This window comes from Ovis aries, chromosome 7 (genome assembly GCF_016772045.2).
Source record: "Ovis aries strain OAR_USU_Benz2616 breed Rambouillet chromosome 7, ARS-UI_Ramb_v3.0, whole genome shotgun sequence".
In the NCBI taxonomy this organism is placed as follows: domain Eukaryota; kingdom Metazoa; phylum Chordata; class Mammalia; order Artiodactyla; family Bovidae; genus Ovis; species Ovis aries.
Window position 1 is genome coordinate 22,823,310 of NC_056060.1, and position 21,705 is coordinate 22,845,014.

The following is a 21,705-nucleotide window of genomic DNA, read 5'->3' on the forward strand; positions in this document are numbered from 1 at the left end:
TCGCAGGCGCGCAGTTTGAAAAAGCATCAGAGTCTTTTTCTCTCCCAGATGAGTAGACGAGTGTAGATGCTCACACAGTTGCCATCCCAACTGAGCAGGGAGTATCAAGTAACCATCAGAGTCTCAGTACCATCCGTCCTCTCCTTGTTGGAGGTTGGGACGTTCCTGGACCCAGGCAAGGTCTGTGGATGAATACTCAGGGGTTGGGGGCAAAGTTCCCATACCTGGGGGTGGAAGCCCGATCGCCAACACGGGAGCGATAAAATCTTCATCAGCCACTTTTCGAGCTGCCAGATCTGCGGCACGATTTCCTCGTGCCGTGGGGCTGTCCCCTTTTTGATGTCTAGGTACATGTACTATTGACACAGCCCGAGGCAACTGCACAGCCTCCAGAAGTCGACGGATTTCTGGCAAGTTTTTAATCTGTTTTCCTTCAGCTGTCAAAAACCCCCATTCCCGATATATTGGGCCCTGGATGTGTACCATGCCAAAAGCATAGTGACTGTCAGTAAAAATAGTTATTCTTTTTCCTTTAGCTCTCTCTAATGCTTGAATCAGGGCAATTAACTCTGCTCTTTGTGCTGAGGTGTCTGGGGAAAGAGTCTCCGCCCATATCATCCATCCAGAATCATCTACCACTGCGGCTCCCGCCCGTCTCTGTCCATCTTTTACATAGCTGCTTCCATCTGTAAACCATATTAGCTCACTGTTATCCAGTGGCGTATCTGTTAAGTCCTTCCGTATTGCCATTACTCCGGCCAGTATCTCATTGCAATCGTGGAGGGGGCTATCCCCCTCCAGATTGGGCAAAAGAGTAGCTGGGTTTAGAGTGCAGGGCATTTGAAAATGAATCCGTGAGGTGTCAAGTAGCAGGGCCTGGTAGTGTGTCAAGCGGGCATTGGAAATCCATTTACCCAGGGGTTGTTTCAGAACTCTCTCTATAGCATGAGGAGTGTAGACCAAGAGTCTCTGTCCATAAGTCAGTTTATCAGTATCATGGACTAGGAGCACGGTGGCCATGATGATTCGGAGGCAAGGTGGCCACCCGGCTGCCACTGGGTCCAATTTCTTGGAAAGGTAAGCTATGGGACGCTTCCAAGGTCCCCACTTCTGTGTTAGTACCCCTTTTCCTATCCCTCGCCTTTCATCTATAAATAATTGGAAAGGCTTAGATGGGTCAGGAAGGGCAAGAGCAGGAGCTTCCAGCAAGGCACGCCTGAGCTCCTGAAAGGCCGTTTTCATTGACTCAGTCCATTTCCAGTCTTTGTTTTCTTTGGTCCCTTCATACAGGGGCCTGGCCTTTTCTGCAAACCCCAAGATCCATAATCGGCAATATCCCACAGTTCCCAGAAATTCTCTCACTTGTCTAGGGTTGGCCGGCTCAGGGATCTGGAGGATGGCTTCTTTCATAGCCTGTGTTAGCCACCTCTGGCCCTGTTTTATCTTATAACCGAGGTATGTAACCTCTTGCTTGGCAATCTGGGCCTTTTTGGCACTGGCCCTGTAACCTAAAGTCCCCAAGGTTTGGAGAAGGTCACCTGTTGCCTCTCGGCACTCTTTTTCCATAGTTGCTGCCAGCATAAGGTCATCAACATATTATAATAAAACAATGGTAGGGTGTTCAACCCGATACTCATGGAGGTCTTCATCCAAGTCTTTGTTAAACAACGTGGGTGAGTTTTTGAAACCCTGTGGTAAGCGAGTCCATGTCAGCTGCACAGGAGTCTGACCACCGTCTTCCTGCCATTCGAAGGTGAAGATCTCTTGGCTTGCAAGGGCAAGAGGCAGACTGAAAAAGGCATCTTTTAAATCTAAAACAGTATACCAAACGTAGCTTGGTGGTAAGCTGCTTAGCAATGTATAAGGGTTAGGAACTGTAGGATGAATGTCACTCACCCGTTTGTTGACTACTCGCAGGTCTTGAACCGGTCTAAAATCAGTTCCCCCAGGCTTCTTTATGGGAAGCAGGGGAGTGTTCCATGGGGACCGGCACTTTCTCAAGACCCCAGCGTCTATGAGGCGTTGTATGTGAGGAGTAATTCCTTGCTGAGCCTCTTGACTCGTGGGATACTGCCGCACTCTCACCGGTGTGGCACTGGCTTTCAGTTCCACAATAATAGGGGGCCTCTGTTTGGCCAGTCCCATTCCTGCAGTTTCAGCCCAGGCCTGAGGGTATCTCTGAACCCATGGCTGTACTTTGGGACTTATTGTCGCTGGGGCCTCTGGCAAGTACAGTCTGTATTCATCCTTTAATGCCAGAGACAAGACCTAAAGAGGATGCCCGGTTCCATCTAAAACTGACACTTGCCCGTGGTTGAAATGAATTTGGGCATTTACTTTAGATAGTAAATCTCTTCCCAGCAAGGGCGCTGGACACTCAGGCATCACCAGAAAGGAATGGGTCACTTGGTGGGCCCCCAAGTTCACATGCCGTTTTGTAGTCCATCTATATTGTTTAGTCCTGGTTGCTCCCTGCACCCAGCTACTTTTCTTAGACATGGGTCCATCCCTTTGGTTTAAGACTGAGTATTGAGCTCCCGTATCCACCATGAAGCCAACCGGTTTCCCCTCCACATTTATAGTTACCCAGGACTCGGGGAGGGGCGTCGAGCCCTGACCCCCCTAATCACTATCTTCACCCGCGTAGAGGATATGACTGTCTGGAGAGGGAGTCTCGTTCTTGGGATTTTTGGGCCCCTCTTTTAGGTTTTTCTTGGGGCATTTAACTTTCCAATGCCCAGTCTCCTTACAAAACGCACATTGGTTTTTTTCAAGCTTACACCTTGCAGGTTTTTCCTCAGTCTTTGAGTCTAGCTTTTTCCCTTTTTGGAAACTATTTTTGTTTTCAATTCCGGCGAAAAATATCTGAGCCAGCTCTTTTTGGTTCTTACGGTTTTCTTCAGCTCTAAATTCTCTTTCTTCCCTTCTAATGCAGTCCTTTCTCTCCTCTGGGGTCTCTCTATGATTGAAAACTCTCTCTGCTGGCGTCACTAGATCTTGCAGGGACTGTTCACCCAGCCTGTCTATCTTTTGTAACTTTCTCCTAATATCAGGGGCTGTCTGATTCACAAATGCTAGCATAACTGCTGCTCGAGACTCATCTGCCTGTGGGTCCATAGGAGTATACTGTCTAAAAGCTTCCATTATCCTTTCAAGGAAGGCTGCCGGGCTCTCATTTGGCTCTTGCCTCACTGAACTTACCTTGGCCAAATTAGTTGGCTTTCTGGAGGCCGCTCTAAGGCCGGCCATAAGGATCTGGCAGTACATTCGGAGACGCTCCCTACCTTCAGCGTGTTCAAGTCCCAGTTGGGTCGCACCAAGGGGAACCCCTCCTCAATGAGGTTAAGCTGTATTGTGGGCCTCCTTCTACCCCCAGCACGTTCTTCTGAGCTTACAGGATTCGCTCGCGCTCCTCTGTAGTGAAAAGCACCTGTAACAGTTGCTGACAATCATCCCAAGTGGGGTTGTGAGTAAAGAGGATAGATTCTAAAAGATCAATAAGACCCTGCGGTTTTTCAGAGAAAGAGGGAGTCTGAGTTTTCCAATTGTACAAATCACTAGTGGAAAAGGGCCAATACTGATATGTCCATTCCCGCCCTCTCTGGCTGGCCCCACCCGGACTGGAAACGTGTGAACAGTGGAGGAGGGAATTTCCGGGCCTTCTTCTTCGCTGCGCTGGCTATTTCCCTTACTCTTCCCCAAGTTCCTGGGCGGGGCCCCCTTCCCTAGGAGGAGCCAAGGGCTCCGCCCTCCTCCGGGCTTCTCCCGATGAAACTTGTGGAACCTGTGGAAGCAAGAGTGGATGTGGATCCACATACGGGGGTGGGAACAATTCGATCTCCAGATCTATCAGATTAGGATACAGAGAAGATTCCTGGAAGACTGGCTTTGGTTGATTGTTGTCCTTTTTCCTTCTTTTCTTCGGAAGCCTTCATGACTAATACCTGTGGGTTTGGCGAGGTTGGGGTTGGGGAAGAGGGACGAGGAGGTTTAGGGGGTTTAGGAGGAGCAAGAACAGAAGGTTTAAGCCATTCCGGAGGATTCCTCACTAGATCCTGCCAGACTAGGATGTAGGGAGTCTGATCAGGGTGTCCGGCAGGACTAGGAGCAAATACCTGCTCTTTAACTGCTTGGACAATCTGGGGATTGAAGGTTCCCCCTGGTGGCCATCCAACGTCAAAGGTGGGCCACTCGGTGGAACAGAGAGTCACCAATTTGCTCTTCTTCACCAGTAACGAAAGATTCTGAGCTCTAGACTTGAAATAAGAAAAATGGTCAGTCATCAGAGACAGCAGAGTAGAAGTAGATTGCCCCATGGGTACAGAGAACACTAACAGCAACAGCGAGACTCACACAGACAGACAGTGCCAGCACACTGAGACACGAAAACAACACTACAAACAGACTCCAACTCCAATATTACTTTCAGTCCTCTCTACAGCACTTGTAACCCCTTCTCTGCTTGCAAGCGTCTTACCGTCAGGACGTCCTCCGTGCCAGCTGCCCTCCCGGTATGCTACCGGGAACCAGGCCTTACGCTGGACTTGCCTCTTCACTTTACACCTAGATGCCTCCCCAGCACTGGGCCCCGGACTTAATCTAGGCCTCTGCTACGTTAGCACCGGTGCTCAGAGCTCTTACCTCCTAACGAGGTGGCCCCCTTCTACCAGGAGGTTGTTCCTCCCCAGTGGGACGGAGATCCCAGACGAGCCCCCAAATGTTATGCACCGAGCCCATATCTCCGAACCGACCGAGAGAAAGCAAGTCCTCCACAGTAATGCAAAAAGGCAGGAAGGGAGTTTATTTCTAGTGCACTAGGGTCCAAGTCTCATCCGACATAGCAGAATCCAACAGGGACCCTGAACAAAGGGATATGGCGGTTTATATACAGTCAGTTCTTTGTCTCAGTTACAAGAGTAGCTGGCGTCACATGACTGGCTAGACAGGATGAGCACATGTCCTGTCTCTTTCTGGTTGGTGTGTATGAGAAGTCTTCCTAATTTGGTCAAGGAATGCTTTTTCTTCCCAGCTAACAGGAAACATGACTCAGGTCCCTGGTGCTATGCACCTCACTGAGCCCTCCGGCCTGCCTGACAGATGGCATCACTGACTCAGTGGACATGAGTTTGAGCAAACTCCAGGAAACAGTGCAAGACAGTGAAGCCTGGCATTCTGCAGTCCATGGGGTCGCAGAGTCAGGCACGACTGAGCAACTGAACAACAACAAAGCATCCAGCACTGTTAACTGGTTAGTGGATGATGTCCTCATATACTCATCCTGGGAAACTGTATCTATGGTTTGGCATCTTCTTTCCTGGTTCCCTTTAACTTCCCGTTTTAACCGGTAATGTCACCACCATTAAGACATCCACCCGCTGAGGTCAAATGCTTCTCCATAGTCCAAGTCTTTCTCTTTAGGAGCCCTCTAAGATGTTACACACTGCCTGGCAATAAAAATTAGAGATGATTATTACAGCTGAAGAAGTTAAGCTTAAAATGGAAGCAGATGAAAGAAAAGAAGAAAAAGTAACACAAACTCTGAACTAAAATTTATTAGTAAATATATCCTTTTGTAAAGGATTTTGAAATACTATAGTTGGCAACATTAGTTGCCTTATCCATGAGATGTAATACCCTTGATCACTTTTTTCTGAGTTTGTGCTTTATTACAGTGTTACTATAAACAACTGTTCTTTATAAATTATTGTATTGTCCATACGTTTTTGAAAAATTTTATACTAGAGAGTGGTATATATGTGTTTATATGTATTGTATCTAATCTATTCCAGGCAGGTTTTACATAAGCATGATTTTAGGGGTAGTTTTTAGGGTGGTTTAGACTTTAAATATCGGAGAAGGTGATGGTACCCCACTCCAGTACTCTTGCCTGGAAAATCCCATGGACCAAGGAGCCTGGTTGGCTGCAGTCCATGGGGTCGTAAAGAGTCAGGCACAGCTGAGCGACTTCCCTTTCACTTTTCACTTTCATGCATTGGGGAAGGAAATGGCAACCCACTCCAGTGTTCTTGTCTGGAGAATCCCAGGGACGGGGGAGCCTGGTGGACTGCTGTCTATGGGGTCTCACAGAGTTGGACACGACTGAAGTGACTTAGCAGCATCACAGTTAGAAAAGTTATGTCTCATTTCTCACAGATTAAAAACTTGGGAACAATAAAATCATAGTTTTGATATTTAAATTAGATAATGAATCTGAAATGCATCCTACATTGCCTGAAATGTAGTAAGCACAATAAATATCAACTTTCTTTTTCTAGTAAAACCTACCTTTCCTTCAATGTCCAGGTCTGTAACCTTCTGCTCCTTTCCCCCCTCCATATCAGGTCAGCGATGGGAGTTTCTAGAAAGATATTTAATCACTTATTCTCCTGGAGACTCATTACTCTTCTCTATACTTTTAGGGTTATATCTACTAGCTACACTGATGCACTGATACTCTCAGGGTGCAGAAAAGACACGAAAGGAACACCCAGAGGAGGTAGGTATTATTTTGATTTCCCTAATGAATAATAAAATCAAGGTCATTTTGTATGTTTACTGGCTATTGGATATGATATTTCTAAATTGGTCTCCAAGATTTCTCCATTCTGTTTAACTATCTTCTTTTCTTTTTGATTTATGAGCTTTTCATATATCCTGCACTTGAGTTCTTTTTTAGAAATATGCATTGCAAATATGGTCTACTAGTCTGCAATTGACTTTCTATCCTCTTGGCAGTTATTTTTTTTAATAAAGACTCTTTTTTTAATTTAAATTTTTATTTTTACTTTATTTTACTTTACAATACTGTATTGGTTTTGCCGTACATTGACATGAATCCACCACAGGTGTACATGCGATCCCAAACATGAACCCCCTCCCACCTCCCTCCCACAACATCCCTCTGGGTCATCCCCGTAAAAATACATTTTCATGTTCATAAGAAGCTAGCTTGAAAGTTTTGTTTGTTTTCTTTAAGAACTGTAGAACTGCTTTCTTTTGGTGACTGCTATTGCTTCTGATAAGAAAACAGGTATCATTCAAATGGTGTTTCCCAGAATACAATGTATCACTTTTCCGTGGGTATTGACAAGATTATTTCCACTTAAATAGACCCTGGGATTCTTCTTCAATGCCTTGCAAACTTCTGCCAAAACCACCATGGCCCACTTGCAGAATTCCTTATTCATCTTTATGGCATTTCACGTAACATTGCTCCTGAATAAGGACCTTGTTGTGGAGGAAGCCAATATAGCAGTGCTTATAGGACGTGCTTCCTATAAGCAAATAGGTTATGGAATGGGTAACGGAAGTACTTATAAATACCAGCGACACTTATGTGGTCATTTTCAGTAACAAAAAAGTAAAATGCTATTAATGTTTTTCATTTTGATATGAATATATTTACACATACATTAATTATTTTTAAATCCCCTGTCTCATATTCTTGCCTGTAGTAACATACAATGTGCTAATATAAGTTAATCTTATTCTCATTGTATCTCAGTTATTAAGATACAGGTTTCAATGCAAGAGTGTGATTCAGCTAGAAGAGGAAAGAACATCACCCAAAAAATGGATAAATGAACTTGGTATAATTTTGCAGAAGGGAGTTAACTTATATTGGTTGAATGAGGAATTATTGCATTTTATCAGCAGGAAGAATAGTTTTCCTGTTGACTTTATGACAAAGCTGTGTTGTTAAAAGAGGTACTGATGGACGCCTAGTTAACAAATCAGTTAAATAGTTAAGCTACTGCAGTAACTTTGTACTGCCCCAGCCTAACTATCTAGAAATCGATTTGGAAGGCACTTGTCAGGAGGTAGCCATATTTTTATATTCTGCTGGCTGGTGCAGGGCTCCAGGCACTGTGGCAACTCACGCATGTCGCTGCTGATCCACTACGTCATCTTACTGGTGACACACAGCTCTTCCGCCTCCCACCAGATCTCCAAATCTTCTGTCGTCTTGGGCCAAGTATGCATGCAGCATAACAGCAGGTGACACTCTTCTCCTCAAGGTCACTTGTTCTTGTGAGACACTAAAGGAGCTCAGAGACAAGCTTTGGTGTGTTATGCGGGTTCCATTATCCTCAGGGTTCTAGTATGTCCTTATGAGTCACAGTTCGTCCATGCTTTTGTCTACACCCATCTTTCCCTCAAATGTTACTCTTGCTGGCTAGCAGTGAATTCAGTCTCAGCACCAGATACAAAGATAGCAGCTTTGTACAGACTCCTCCAGCTCTAGCAAATGCCTGAGTTCTAATCTCAATAACTGACCTCTTCTTCGACACCACTAGTGGTTCCGCTTTTCTGATTGTAACTTCAGTGACACAAAGTCTAAGAGGAAAGGACTAGGAAATGGTTTTCATGATGATTCCAGATAACTATAACTAGACCCATGTTTGCCATGTGAGGGTCTTTAGGTGAAGCTGCCACTTTGATGCATTGTGGGGCAAGTATTCAACTTTAGACGACGCATGTTCCATATGATTGTTTTATGGTACGGGGAGGGAGGTGGGAGGGGGTTCAGGATGGGGAACATGTGTACGCCCGTGGTGGATTCATGTTGATGTGTGGCAGAACCAATACAATATTGTAAAGTAATTAGCCTCCAATTAAAATAAATACATTTAAATTAAAAATAAAGTCAAAAATTCAAGACCGAGAATATATTAGTACAAAGTTACTCTGGACACCTGTTTCCAAATGACATGGAAGGAGTTTTGTTTAAAATTAAATCTTCTGATCCAGACCACAGATGAAGCAACCACAGGACCACCATTTCTTGTCTGAGGTCTGCAGGTGTGCATTTTAGCTGGGGTCCTGCAGCAGGGGGTCTCTCTCTTATTAAGCTCTAGGGTTTTTGTACAGCTTTTCTCATTACTTCAAGCACTGTGAGTTCCCAGACTGCACAAAAGTGCTTTGCGGAGTCTTCCAACTGTAAGGCTGAAATGGTGAGGCTGATGGTGTTCTGTGCACTCTGAAAGTTTACAGAGTAGCGGCCATTCCTTGCATTCAGGCCAGAAGATTCCTGACGAATAAGGAAAGTCATCTCTCCACTGGGAAGCTGCTTATACCAAAAAAGGTAGTGCGTGTACCCACTCCACCTTACTTCATACCGACAGTTCAGAATGACAGATTGCCCTATTTGACTGGTTATGTATGGCTGGTCTTGGGTAACTTTCTGGGCCACACCAGATCCTGTGGAAAAAATCAGGAAACCAAGCTGAAGTAGTGAACAAAATAATGTAGGCATTAGACTAATTTGAGACCCAAAGAAAACCCAAACTGAAATTATAATAGATATGCTTTCCTCTGATCCTCCTTTCCTCCCCAAGTCCCTGTGAATCACCACGCGCCTGTGTGCAGGCCTTTCACCCTGAACACTCACACCCATGTTTGCAAGCATCCCTACCAGAGAAGGTGAAGGCCAGGAGCACCCAGAGCAGACTGGAGAGTGGCATGAGGCATGGAATCCCCTGCACGAACGTGCTCAGTTCTGCCTCAAGATGAGAGTTCAGTATCTTTGAGTACCTGGCAGCCCAAATACATAGTACCCAATACCTGCGTGACTCCCCCAACAGGAAGTGGGAGGTGTCATGCTTGTAGACCACGTGGTCTGTGCACAGATGAGAAAAAGTCTGACTCACCACAGACCTTTATTTTGTCTACTTGTCTTTCTCGGGTCATAAATTACCTGATCACTAATGACCTATGCAGTATCTGAAAGGGACCTGAAAAAAGCAATTCTCATGAAAGGTTTGAGTTGAGCAGAACTGAAGAATAAACAAGTTGACATACATTGGTAATTGATCAGCAGAATAACTTTACCAGCCCATTTAGAACATAATTTAGTATATGCCATGAACCCTTCTTATACTCTATTTACTGGTCATCATTTAGCCTATGCCAACTTTCCTCCATCCAGTGTCTAATGACTCTTTTAAGAAGCTCATAGAACTTCATCTTTTTTAATGAAAGGCAATCTTATCCAAATACTTAATATATCTCTTATTTACTGGGTTCTAGAGCTCTAGTTAGGTTTTCCTATAAAAGTTACTTCAAGATCAAACAATAACAAATCAGTCCTTCTGACTTTCGGAATGTATTCCATTATCTATGTGTTATGAAATTATAACAGGAATAAAACATTTTTGTACAGCTTTCCCATTACTTCAAGCACTGTGAGTTCCCAGACTGCACAAGAGTATTTTGTGGAGTCTTCCAGCTGTAAGGCTGACGTTGAGTCTTACTTATTAGACTTTGAGAAGGATCAGGATATTCAGACCTGCTGCCTCCCAAAGTAGAATCATGCTTCTTAGACCATGTGTCCTAGAGTTGTCCTCACCTCACGTTTTCTATGTCATTGGCCCAAAGAGTTCAGTCTCACTTGTTAGTGGCTTATTATTTTTCTCTTTGTAAGATAAAGTCAATAGAAGCATGCCAGATCTTTCTGTGACACAATGCTATAATGCACTCCTGCCAAACTTGGTACCTACAGGCTGCAGACACTTAGTACCTGTCAATACCACAGAAGCTGGTGACTGAAGTTCTGTATACTGTTACCAGATCATGTAGAATGTAACCGTCAATCTTCCATCTGGTTTCATTGTTTTAATGGAAGAATTAACATAAAATAGTCAAAGGTAAATAGACAAGTAGAAAGGAAAGTACAGACAAGTTCTCTAAAACAGTGCCAGTCCTTTAACTTTAGGACAAGGTAACTAGGGATGCAGGAATAAAAGTGTACTTAGTTGAGATGTCTACTCCTCTGTCTCATTTCACCTAGGAGTGCAGACAGGCAGCCGATGCCCTGGTTTGCAATTATTTATAACTAAGTAGAAGAGATCATGGATGCCCACAGCAGCCTAGGCAGTAGCGTGATAAAATGAAATATATATATTAACAGAATAATTACAGACATAAATATAAGGAAATTGATACTGATAAATTTTATCAAAACTCAGAACTTGCTCTGATTCACCAGTTTTTACAGGCACTTTTTTGATGCATAAGTCTATGAGACTTTATCACATGTGTAGGTTCTTGTAACTGTCACAGAAATCACAATACAGAACTGTCCCATCACTCTAAAAAATGTCCCTTTGCACACGTTCTCACCCCTGCAGTCCCTGATCAACCCTGGCAGCTACTGATCTCCTTTTCATTTCTATATTTTTCCTTTTAAGAATGTCCTGTAAGTAGAATCATACCTTATGTATGGAATCATTATGGATCATAACCATACTATCCAGTTAGTGTTATACATCAAGTAGCCTTCTGAGATAGACTTTTTTCCACTCAGCATAACACTCTTGAGATCAGTCTAGCTGATTGCATGTCCCAGTAGTCTGTTCCTTTTAATCACTACAGACTTTTCTCAACTAAGGATGGTTTGACTTGTGCTTATTGACTTTATGGTGGTGAGAAAGCCATTCAGTTGAGAGCATACTTTGAATTCTGATCTTTTGCTGGGCTAGCACCATGCAGCCTGATATTCTCAGGTGATGATGGGAGTGAGCTGAGCTTCTAGTCAGCCCCAGAATCACGGAGCATAAATAACCTTTCTGCACCCACACAACCTTTCTGTTTTTCACTCTCAGCTCAGCAGTCAGTAAATTACATGAGATTTTTCTATACTTTACTGTAAAATAAACTGTGTTAGGTGATTTTTCCCAACTGTAAGTTAATGTAACTGTTGAGCATAATAAAGCTAAAATAAGATGTTCAGAGGGTTAGATGTAGTAAATGCTTTTTTCCTCCTTAATACAATATTTTCAACTTACAATGGTTTATTAGAACATAACTCCATCATAAGTTGAGGAAGATCTATAAATAATATGTCTATTTATTCATCAGTTTACCCAATGAAGATGTTTGGGCAGTTTCCAGTTTGGGGCCATCACAAATAGAGCTACCATGAACATTCATCTACAGATTTTTGTAGGAACATAAGTTTGTTTTTTTTTAATTTCTCAAGCATTAATACCACAAGTGTGATTGCTGAGTTGTAAGGAAAGTGGATATTTAAGTTTATGTGAAATTGATGTACCGTCTTCTAGAATGACTGTACCATTCACCTACCAGCAATGCATGAGTGATCCAATTTCTCTGCACCGTTGCCAGAACTTGGTATTGTCAGTAGTTTTAGTTTTAGCCTTTATGACAGTCGTGGAGTGCTATCTCATTGTGTCTCTAATTTACATTCCCTAACAGCTATTGATGTTGAACATTTGCTCATATACTTATTTATATGCTTTTATCGGAGAAGGCAATGGCAACTCACTCCAGTACTCTTGCCTGGAAAGTCCCATGGACGGAGGGTCGCTAAGAGTCGGCACGGCTGAGCGACTTCACTTTCGCTCTTCACTTTCATGCATTGGAGAAGGCAATGGCACCCCACTCCAGTATTCTTGCCTGAAGAATCCGAGAGATGGAGGAGCCTGGTGGGCTTCCGTCTATGGGGTTGCACAGAGTCAGACACGACTGAAGCAACTTAGCAGCAGCAGCATCCCTACTACATATCCTCTTTGGTAAAGTGCCTGTGTTAGTCTTTGTCCATTTTTCAACTGGATTGTTTGTTTTCTTCCTGCTGAGTTTAGGAGTCCACTGTGTTCTGAATACCACTCTTTTGATGGAAATAACGTATCCAAACATTTCCTGCCATTCAGTGGTTTGTCTTTTCATTCTCTTAATAATAACTTTCACAGAGCAATCGTTTTCATTCTAATGAAATCTAAGTTTTTTTATGGATTGTGCTTTTGGTGTCATGTCGAAAATCTTTTGCCTAACCCTACTTTATAAAGATTTTCTCTTATGGTTTCTTCTAAAATATTTATAGTTTTACATTTGAATATATGATCCATTTGAGACTGAATTCAATGTTTTATGGAAGGTGTGAGATTTAGGCCAAATTCCAATTATTTGCATATAAATATCTGATTGTCCCAGTATCATTTCCTGATAAAACTGTCCTCTATTCAATTGTCTTTGCACCTTTGTCAAAAAGTCAATTTTCCCCACTTGTATGGGTTGACTTCTATACTCTTACTCAGTGACATAAACTTACCAATGATTTTTTAATTATCCTTTTAGCATCTATAGTATGGTTTGCTTTTTCATTCCTTATATTCATAATTTATGTGTTTTCTTTTTTCCCTGATACTTCTACCTAGAAACAGATCAGTTTTATCAATCAGCTTTCTCCTGTGTGAGTCCACTTCTATAGTGTTACCCAGTGGCATAAATTTATTAATAATATTGATTTATTACCATTTTCACACTGCAGAATCTGCATATGATTTTCTCATGTGTATAATTTGTGGTTTTCTTTATTATATTGATAATTCCCTTGATAATTCTAGCTACGGATAGATCAATGATATTAATCATTTTAAGAAAATTAACTATATTTAACAGTTATTTCTATTGTTTGCTTTAGAGCTCACCAATCTGAATTTTTAATTTTATCCTTCTTTTAGATTATATTGGGTTTTATTTGTTCTTTTTCTATCTTATTTTGTTGAAGGGTTAGATAATTCTTTTCAACCTTTTTCTTTGGTAATAAGTTCGGTTCCGTTCAGTTGCTCATGTCATGTCCGACTCCTTGTGACCCCATGAAGTGCAGCATACCAGGCCTCCCTGTCAATCACCAACTCCCGGAGTTCACTCAAATCCATGTCCATCGAGTAGGTGATGCCACCCAACCATCTCATCCTCTGTTGTCCCCTTCTCCTCCTGCCCTCAATCCTTCCCAGCATCAGGGTCTTCTCAAATGAGTTAACTCTTCGCATTGGTGGCCAAAGTATTGGAGTTTCAGATTCATCGTCAGTCCTGCCAATGAATACCCAGGATTGATCTCCTTTAGGATAGACTGGTTGGATCTCCTTGCAGTCCAAGGGACTCTCAAGAGTCTTCTCCAACACCACAGTTCAAAAGCATCAATTCTTCAGTGCTCAGCTTTCTTTGTAGTCCAACTCTCACATCCATACATGACCACTGGAAAAACCATAGCCTTGACTAGACAGACCTTTGTTGGCAAAGTAATGTCTCTGCTTTTTAATATGATGTCTAGGTTGGTCATAACTTTCCTTCCAAGGAGTAAGCATATTTTTATTTCATAGCTACAATCACCATCTGCAGTGATTTTGGAGCCCAGAAAAATAAAGTCAGCCACTGTTTCCACTGTTTCCCCATCTATTTGACATGAAGTGATGGGACCGGATGCCTTGATCTTCATTTTCTCAATGTTGAGCTTTAAGCCAACTTTTTCACTCTCCTCTTGCACTTTCATCAAGAGGCTCTTTATTTCTTCTTTACTTTCTTCTATTAGGGTGGTGTCATCTGAGGTTATTGATATTTCTCCCGGCAATCTTGATTCCAGCTTGTGCTTCCTCCAGCCCAGCATTTCTCATGATGTACTCTGCATATAAGTTAAATAAGCAGGGTGACAATATACAGCCTTGACGTACTCCTTTTTCTATTTGTAACCAGTCTGTTGTTCCATGTCCAGTTCTAACTCTTGCTTCCTGACCTGCATACAGGTTTCTCAAGAGGCAGGTCAGGTGGTCCGGTATTCCCATCTCTTTCAGAATTTTCCACAGTTTATTGTGATCCACACAGTCAAAGGCTTTGGCATAGTCAATAAAGCAGAAATAGATGTTTTTCTGGAACTCTCTTGCTTTTTCGATGATCCATTGGATGGTGGTAATTTGATCTCTGGTTCCTCTGCTTTTCTGAAACCAGCTTAAACATCTGGAAGTTCACGTTTCATGTACTGCTGAAGCCTGGCTTGAAGCAGTTTGAGCATTACTTTACTAGCATGTGAGATGAGTGCAATTGTGTGGTAGTTTGAGCATTCTTTGGCATTGCCTTTCTTTGGGATTGGAATGAAAACTGACCTTTTCCAGTCCTGTGGCCACTGCTGAGCTTTCCAAATTTGCTGGCATATTGAGTGCAGCACTTTACAAAGTACTTAAAAAGATAAATTTCCTTCTATGTATTATTTTAGCTGTGCCTCATACATATGTATATATTTGTGTTCTCTTTATATTTTCTTTCAAATACTTTTAAATAGTCATTGTAATTGCTTCTTAAACACACATATGAGTTGTCTTAAATTTAGTGCCAATATTCCAAATATTTGGGAGTTTTTGGAGATATCTTTTCACAATTGATTTTCTATATCAACTCCATTTTGGTGAAAGAATAAATTCTGTATAATTTCAGTTTTCTTATATTAAGACTTATTATGCACAAACAAACTGTGTGTGTCTGTGTGTGTATTTCATCTGCACAGCAGGTGTGTCTGGAGCCTCGGCTGCAGGTCTGGGTACAGGCTGCAGGTGTCTGGGGAGCACTGTGCACTTGCTGCACAGAAGTAGGTGGCTGAGTCTCCAGGCTGGGAAGCTGTGATGTGCAATGAGAGCTGTTTGGCACTCTTATTGAGGAAAACTGTGAGGCTTCCATCCTTCATTTCATTCACAACTGAACGTATGGCTATCAAGAGTGCAGGGCCTTTTCCAGGATATTGCCGGTACCATGGGAAATAATCAAATGCACTCTTCTCATAACTACAGTTCAGAATGGAAACCTCTCCTTCCTGGACTGTCAAAGGTTGAGGGCTCTGTTTTACCTGCTCTTGATCACTTTTTTCCTTCTGTTGTCCACTCACCCCTGTTTAAAGAGATAAAAAATCATTAGGCCCACAGACTGATATTTCCTTCTTAAAGTTTCTATCTGCATGAATTTGTCCATACTCCAATTTTCTCATTCCCCTAAATTATGAGATATCCTAGGATTTCTCCATCATAACTCACAGTCTACTTGAAGACACAGAATTAAGAATGATGCTTCCAATATCTTGTCCATGTTCCTGGCACCAACGTTCAGTGACAGCTCAGGTTCTTCTTCTGGTCTCCTCAGCCAGCTAGAACTCTTAAGATTCACATCAGCTTTAGTTCTCTCAAGAGGCCCCACCTTCTCACAAGTACTTTCAACTTAAGCTATTTTTTTCAAAGCAAGCCCTTCTCTATTTTCTCTATCTTAGACTCGCTCAAAATTACTTTCATTGAAAAGCAGAAATCCCCTCCTTACACATGGAATATGATTAGTTTAGAATTTCTCTCCTTTATTCCTCATCTTCTTTTCCTTCACATTTCCAAGAGGTTAAAAATCATTTAGCACGACAACTTGATAACTTAACAGGGATTACATTATTTTACAATGGAGAAGAGAGGGACTCCCATGAAATCACAAGATGAGCATTTCTCTTTTTTTAATTACAAATACAGATTAAAGTCTATTGAAGATATCAGTTCAGTCACTCAGTCATGTCCAACTCATTGCGACCCCATGGACTGCAGCACACCAGGCCTCCCTGTCCATCACCAACTTCTGGAGTTCACTCAAACTCATGTCCATTGAATCGGTGATGCCATCCAACCACATCATCCTGTGTTGTCTCCTTCTCCTCCTGCCTTCAACCTTTCCCAGCATCAGGGTCTTTTCAAATGAGTCAGTTCTTTGCATCAGGTGGCCAAAGTATTGGAGTTTCAGCTTCAACATCAGTCCTTCCAATGAATATTCAGGACTGATTTCCTTTAGAATGGACTGGTTGAATCTCCTTGAAGTACAAAGGACTCTCAAGGGTTTTCACCAACACCACAGTTCAAAAGCATCAATTCTTGGGCACTCAGCTTTCTTTATAGTTCAACTCTCACATCCATACATAACTACCAGGGAAACCATAACCTTGGCTAGACGGACCTTTGTTGGCAAAGTAATGTCTCTGCTTTTAAAATTCTGTCTAGGTTGGTCATAACTTTTCTTCCAAGGAGTAAGCATCTTTTAACTTCATGGCTGCAGTCACCATCTGCAGTGATTTGGGAGCCCCCAAATATAAAGTCTGCCACTATTTCCACTGTTTCCCCATCTATTTGTAAAGTTAAAGTAAATAAAGAGCACATGTTTTTGAAGCCAAGAATTTTCTCTCTGTAGTTGATGTCATCTCAAATTCAATCAAAGAAAACATCATTACAGTCCAACAGGAGAAATAATAAAAGTTCTCATTCCTTAGTCTAATCCCATCTACCCCATCATTCTAAGGGGAACTTTTATTGTTTGTTAGACATCTGATATGTTTTCTTTTCATTTATTCATTCATGAATGCATCTCAATATATATTTAATGAGTGCTGCTAAGTGACTACTTAATATTCAATACTTGGATCTCAAGAAGGAAAGAGACATTCCCATCTTCAGTCAACTGGGGCCCAATAGTCAAGTACAATCAGATAAAAAGCTACTAAGGAGAAATGTGTATCTCTATGATATGACAAAGAAAAAGTAATAAACTCTGCTTCTCAACTCAGCCAGGTAACAGTTTTCATGGAAGCGATACTTGAACTGGAACTTACACCACTACTGCATTTCCCATAAAGGTGGAGGACATGAACTCTAGGCACAGATTAACTAAGTGGGGTATACATTTATGTTAGAGAAGCTACATGTGGTCATATCCTTGAGGACAACATGCATCATTAAGAGGAGTGTTGATTTTCAAAGCCATATTTTCAAACTATTAGACTACAATATACATAGATACTACCTAGGTAGATGGATAAATAGATAGAAACATACATACTTTCATACATGATTGATAGATGCAAATGGAACCATAATAGGAGATACTAATTTAGTAGATTTTTAAGAGATCCTTTATGGCTACTTGAAGAATATGTGTTTATGGAACAAGCGTTACAATAATCTCCAAAGCAGCATTGCCCCTTTGTGGCCATAGAAAGAAGTTATCCAGAAAACATGTATATAGCTTCTTAAAAATTAATGTTCATCACCTATGAACATCAATCAGAGCACTGAAATAAGTAACCAAGTCTTTATCTTGAACCAGTGATTTCTTGAGACAGGAGAAGATTTTGCCTTGTTGAAATATTGACCCTCAGACTGAGTCAGTGTAAGGAGCTGTCTTTCTTCCCGTAACGGCAACATCAAATCAAGAAGAGCCCTTTATACTGAAGAGACCATGTCTTTAAATAGATTCTAAATTAATACTGCTTAATACACACTTAATACTGCTGTCTTTTTATTTTTGTCTGCACACTGTTGACATGAGTTTAGCTTGGTTTTGTTTTTGCATTATTTATTGAATCTATTATTGAAACAGCAACTGCACAGCAATATTTAAGACCCCAACAGAATGAAACAATAAGCAAGGGAACTAGAACTATTCTAAGAAGACCCTTTGTAATCCTACACCATGATCATCTAGGATTTATTCCAGGTATGCAAGGCTGATTCAGTATCCTCAGATCAATCAATGTGATATACTGCAACAACAGAATGAAAGATAAAAACCACATAATTACTTCAGTAGATGCAGAAAAGCATTTGACAAAATCCAATATCCACTCATGATAAAAGATCTCAATAAAGTTGATATGGGGAAAATGTACTTCAAAACAATGAAGGTTATTTATGACAAACCAACAGCTAACAACACAATCAAGTGTTTTAAAAATGAAAGCTTTTTCTCTAAGACCTTAAACAGACAAGTCTGCAAATCTCACCACTTCTATTTAACATAGTACTGGGAGTCCTAGCCATAGCAATCAGATATGAAAAAGAAAGAAAAGGCATCCAAGTGTGAAGAAAGAAACTGCCACTATTTGCAAATGACATGATGCTGTGTATAGAAAATTGTAAGGTACCATCAAAAAGCTATTAGGAAAGATAAATGAAAGTAAAGTTGCAGAGTATGAAATTAATATGTAGAAATCTTCTGCATTTCTATATACTAATAATGAATTATAAGAAAAAGAATTTAAGAAAACATCCAATTTACAATTGAATCTAAGAGAATAAAATAATTAGCAATAATTTCAACAAAGGAATTGAAAGACCTGTACTTTGAGAACTGTAAGAATTGATAAAAATGATTTAAGACAATACAAATAAATAGAAAGATATCTCGTGTTTATGGACTGGAAGAGTTGATATTGCTAAAATATCCATACACCCAAAACAATCTACAGATTCAATGCAATCTTCATCAAATTACTCATGGCATTTTTCATAGAAATAGAAAAAATAATCCTAAAATTTGTATGGAACCATAGAAGACCTCAACAGCCAAAGCAATTTTCAGAAAAAAGAGCAAAGTTGAAAATACTACACTCTCTGATGTGAAAATATGCTACACAGTGATAGTAATTGAAAAGTGTATGGTACCGGCACAAAAACAGACATAGATAAATGGGACAAAATAGAACCAAAATAAACCCATGCACCTATGATCAATCAATCTATGATAAACAAGGCAAGAATATACAGTGGGGGCAAAGACAGATTCTTCAATAAGTAGGTTTTGAGCAAACTGAACAGCTACATGTAAAAGAATGAAACTAGAAATTTTTCTCACAGCATGAATAAAAATAACTCAAAATGTTTTAAAGACTAAAATGTAACAGCTGAAATCACAAAAACTCCTAAAAGAAAATATAGACAGTATGTTCTGTGACATTCATCTTTATTATATTTTTTTATAATCAAACTAAACTCTTGCACAGAGAAGAAAACCATTAACACAAAGAAAAGGAAATCTGAAAAAGGAAAAGATATCTGCAAACAACATGTCGACAAGGATTTAATATCCAAAATATATAAAGAACTTATACATTTAATCAAAAACATAATCTTATTTTAAATTAAGCAGAGGACCTGTTTTACCAAAAAAGGTATACAGATGGCCAACACACAGATGAAAAGATTCTCAACATTTTTAGTCATCAGTAAAATGCAAATCAGAAAAGTAAATGAGCAAATCACCTTACTAGGGCTGTCATCAAAAAGACAAGAAATAACAAGGGTTGGTGAGGATGTGGAGAACAGGAAATCTTTGTGCACTGTTGGTAGTAATATAAATTGGTGCAGCCTCTGTGGAAAGCAGTATGGAGATTCTCCCCACTCTGCCCTCCCCAGATTAAAAGTGGAATGATGCCTGTGACCTGGAGTCTTATCCTTCCTCAGTTGCTCAGAAAGGAGGCAGCACTTTGGTGGGGAGAGATAGAGACTGGGATCCTATCTGGTTTTGGTGGCTGTGGTAGGAAAGATAACAGCAAACTGACTGACAATTTAAAAAATAAAAATAGAATTACTACATGATCCAGAACTTCCACTCCTGGGTGTTTATCCAAAGAGAAAAAAAGAGCTAGTTCAAAAATATAGAATTGCCCCAGTGCTCACAGAAACATTATTTACGATAGTGAAGATACTGAAGACATCTCTGTGCTCATTCGTATCGTAGATGAATGGATAAGGAAGATCTAGATGATAGATAGATAGATAGATCAGTATAGATATAAATAGTGAAATATTACCATAAAAAAGCAAAGTCTTGCCATTTGGGACAACATGGATAGACCCAGAGGGTATTGTACTTATTGAAATAAGTCAGAGTGAGACAAATAAACTGTTTGTTTTAATACATATCTGTGGAATCTGAAAAAATATACATATAACAAACAGAAACAGACTCAGAGACACAATGAAACAACTAGTGGTCACTGGATGGGAGAGGAGTGAGTGTGGGAGTGAACCAGGGAAGGAATTAAGAGGCACACATCTCAGTCAGAAAATAAATTGTAAGTTTGTAATGTATACCAAAGGAAATATGATCAAATTTTATAATAATTTTGTATGTTATGTAATTTATCAAAAATATCAAATGACTATGCCGTACATCTGAAACTAATATAGTATTGTAAGTCAACTACGTTTCCATTGTTAAAGTTTTAATTAGATAAAAATGTGGCCAAGTAGACTTTGGGTGTGGGATTAGTTGAAGGATCTTGATATGAATTATTCTGGATTATCTGGGTAGGTCCTATACATAACCATGCATCCTTTGCTAACATGAAAAAAAAAAAAGACTGTCAGATATTTCTCTAGAAAAATGAGTTTATTTGGGATCAGCAAAGGATTTATTTGGGGTCTGCAACCATGGCAAGCCTCATGCAAGTCCCCACAGAACAAGAGAAGAAGGATCTTATAGAGAAGAAAAGGAAGTTGAGAGGGGTACTGTAAACAGACGTTTACATTTGTTTACATTGGGATGTCCCTGGTGGTCCAGTGCTTAAGAATCTGCCCTCCAATGCAGGGGTTGTGGTTCAATCCCTCGTAGGGACCCACAGGCCACCAGGCAACTAAGCCCGTGTACCATAACTAGAGAGCCCATGTGTGCAACTACTGAGCCCACGCACTCTAGAGACAGAGCTCGCAACAAGAGGAGCCCCTGCACACACACACACAAAGTGAACAGAGACCATGGATTTTCACTGGCCCAGTGTTTGCCTGGAAAGAAGAGGCATCTTTCTTCTGCCCTTTAATCCTGTTATCTTCACAGGGTATGAGAGCTCCCCCTGTCTCTCAACTCTATTTAAATGAGTTTCTGTTTATTTACTTATTTCCTACACCTTAGAAGCAGAAGAATATTTGTCTCCGGAAGAGAAGGGAGCTGACGTGGTAGAAGTAAGAGGTTGCAGTGATTCAAGGAAGGGCTATGACCCAAGGAATCCAAGTGACTTCCAGAAGCTTGAAAAATGCAAGGAAATGGATTCTTCCTTAAAGCCTCTAGAAGGAACCAACCAGCCAAGATCATGACTGTAACCAGCAAAATTAATTTCATGCT

General features: G+C 40.8%; 1 protein-coding gene and 2 gene segments (V, D, J or C); all 3 read right to left on the bottom strand.

Annotated features, from left to right (window-relative positions):
* The window catches only part of LOC121820038 (uncharacterized), a 234,431-nt gene that overhangs the window by 124,185 nt on the left and 88,541 nt on the right, over positions 1-21,705 (bottom strand). The window lies entirely within an intron of this gene.
* Positions 8,801-9,522, bottom strand: LOC114115785 (T cell receptor delta variable 1-like). The segment is given in 2 exon segments: positions 8,801-9,201; positions 9,416-9,522. Coding segments are annotated over 2 exon segments (396 nt in total).
* LOC132660111 (T cell receptor alpha variable 23/delta variable 6-like) lies at positions 15,287-15,914 on the bottom strand. The segment is given in 2 exon segments: positions 15,287-15,675; positions 15,819-15,914. Coding segments are annotated over 2 exon segments (441 nt in total).